Genomic DNA, 548 nt, shown 5'->3' on the forward strand with positions numbered 1-548 from the left:
TGATGACGACGACGATAACGACAAAGTTGAATGGGAAATAGGTAGGAGCAGAGCAGGGTACAGAAAGTAAACATAGAGTTAACAAGTAACTTAATGATTGGCCATTCCAGTCAGTTTATAGAGTTATGCAGTTTTAATCTCACATCTCACATCCTTTAGATATTCATTACTTCTAGACAAGAATAAAAAATTAAAAAAATACATACCAACAGGACATCGCCACGTCTTGAAACTAGTACCTACACACACACACACATAACGAAAACCAGTCACCATTCTGTACTATTACAACATCCTATATCATTATACATCTACACGTTTTATTTACGTCCCTCCTCTGACGCTGCCCCTCGTTCTTCCAGGGCGGAATGTACGTGTTCCAGATCCTAGATACCTACGCCGCCTCCGGAATGTGTCTCATCTCCTTGATCATGTTCGAGTGCCTGGCCATCAGCTGGGGCTTCGGCGCCGACAGGTGGTACGACTGCGTCAAGGAGATGATCGGATATTACCCCTTCTTCTGGTGGAAGTTCTGCTGGAAGTTCATT

At 43.4% G+C, this 548-nt stretch overlaps 1 protein-coding gene across 1 annotated transcript in view; it reads left to right on the top strand.

The window, feature by feature from the left end:
• LOC119589159 (sodium- and chloride-dependent GABA transporter 1-like) overlaps nucleotides 1-548 on the top strand; it is a 43,877-nt gene that overhangs the window by 38,677 nt on the left and 4,652 nt on the right. The window contains exon 11 of the mRNA XM_037937745.1: nucleotides 363-548. This exon is cut by the window's right edge and continues 7 nt beyond it. Coding sequence (XP_037793673.1) covers nucleotides 363-548 — 186 coding nt within the window. The remainder of the gene's footprint in view (nucleotides 1-362) is intronic.

The sequence above is a fragment of the Penaeus monodon genome, chromosome 25 (assembly GCF_015228065.2).
Source record: "Penaeus monodon isolate SGIC_2016 chromosome 25, NSTDA_Pmon_1, whole genome shotgun sequence".
In the NCBI taxonomy this organism is placed as follows: Eukaryota; Metazoa; Arthropoda; class Malacostraca; order Decapoda; family Penaeidae; genus Penaeus; species Penaeus monodon.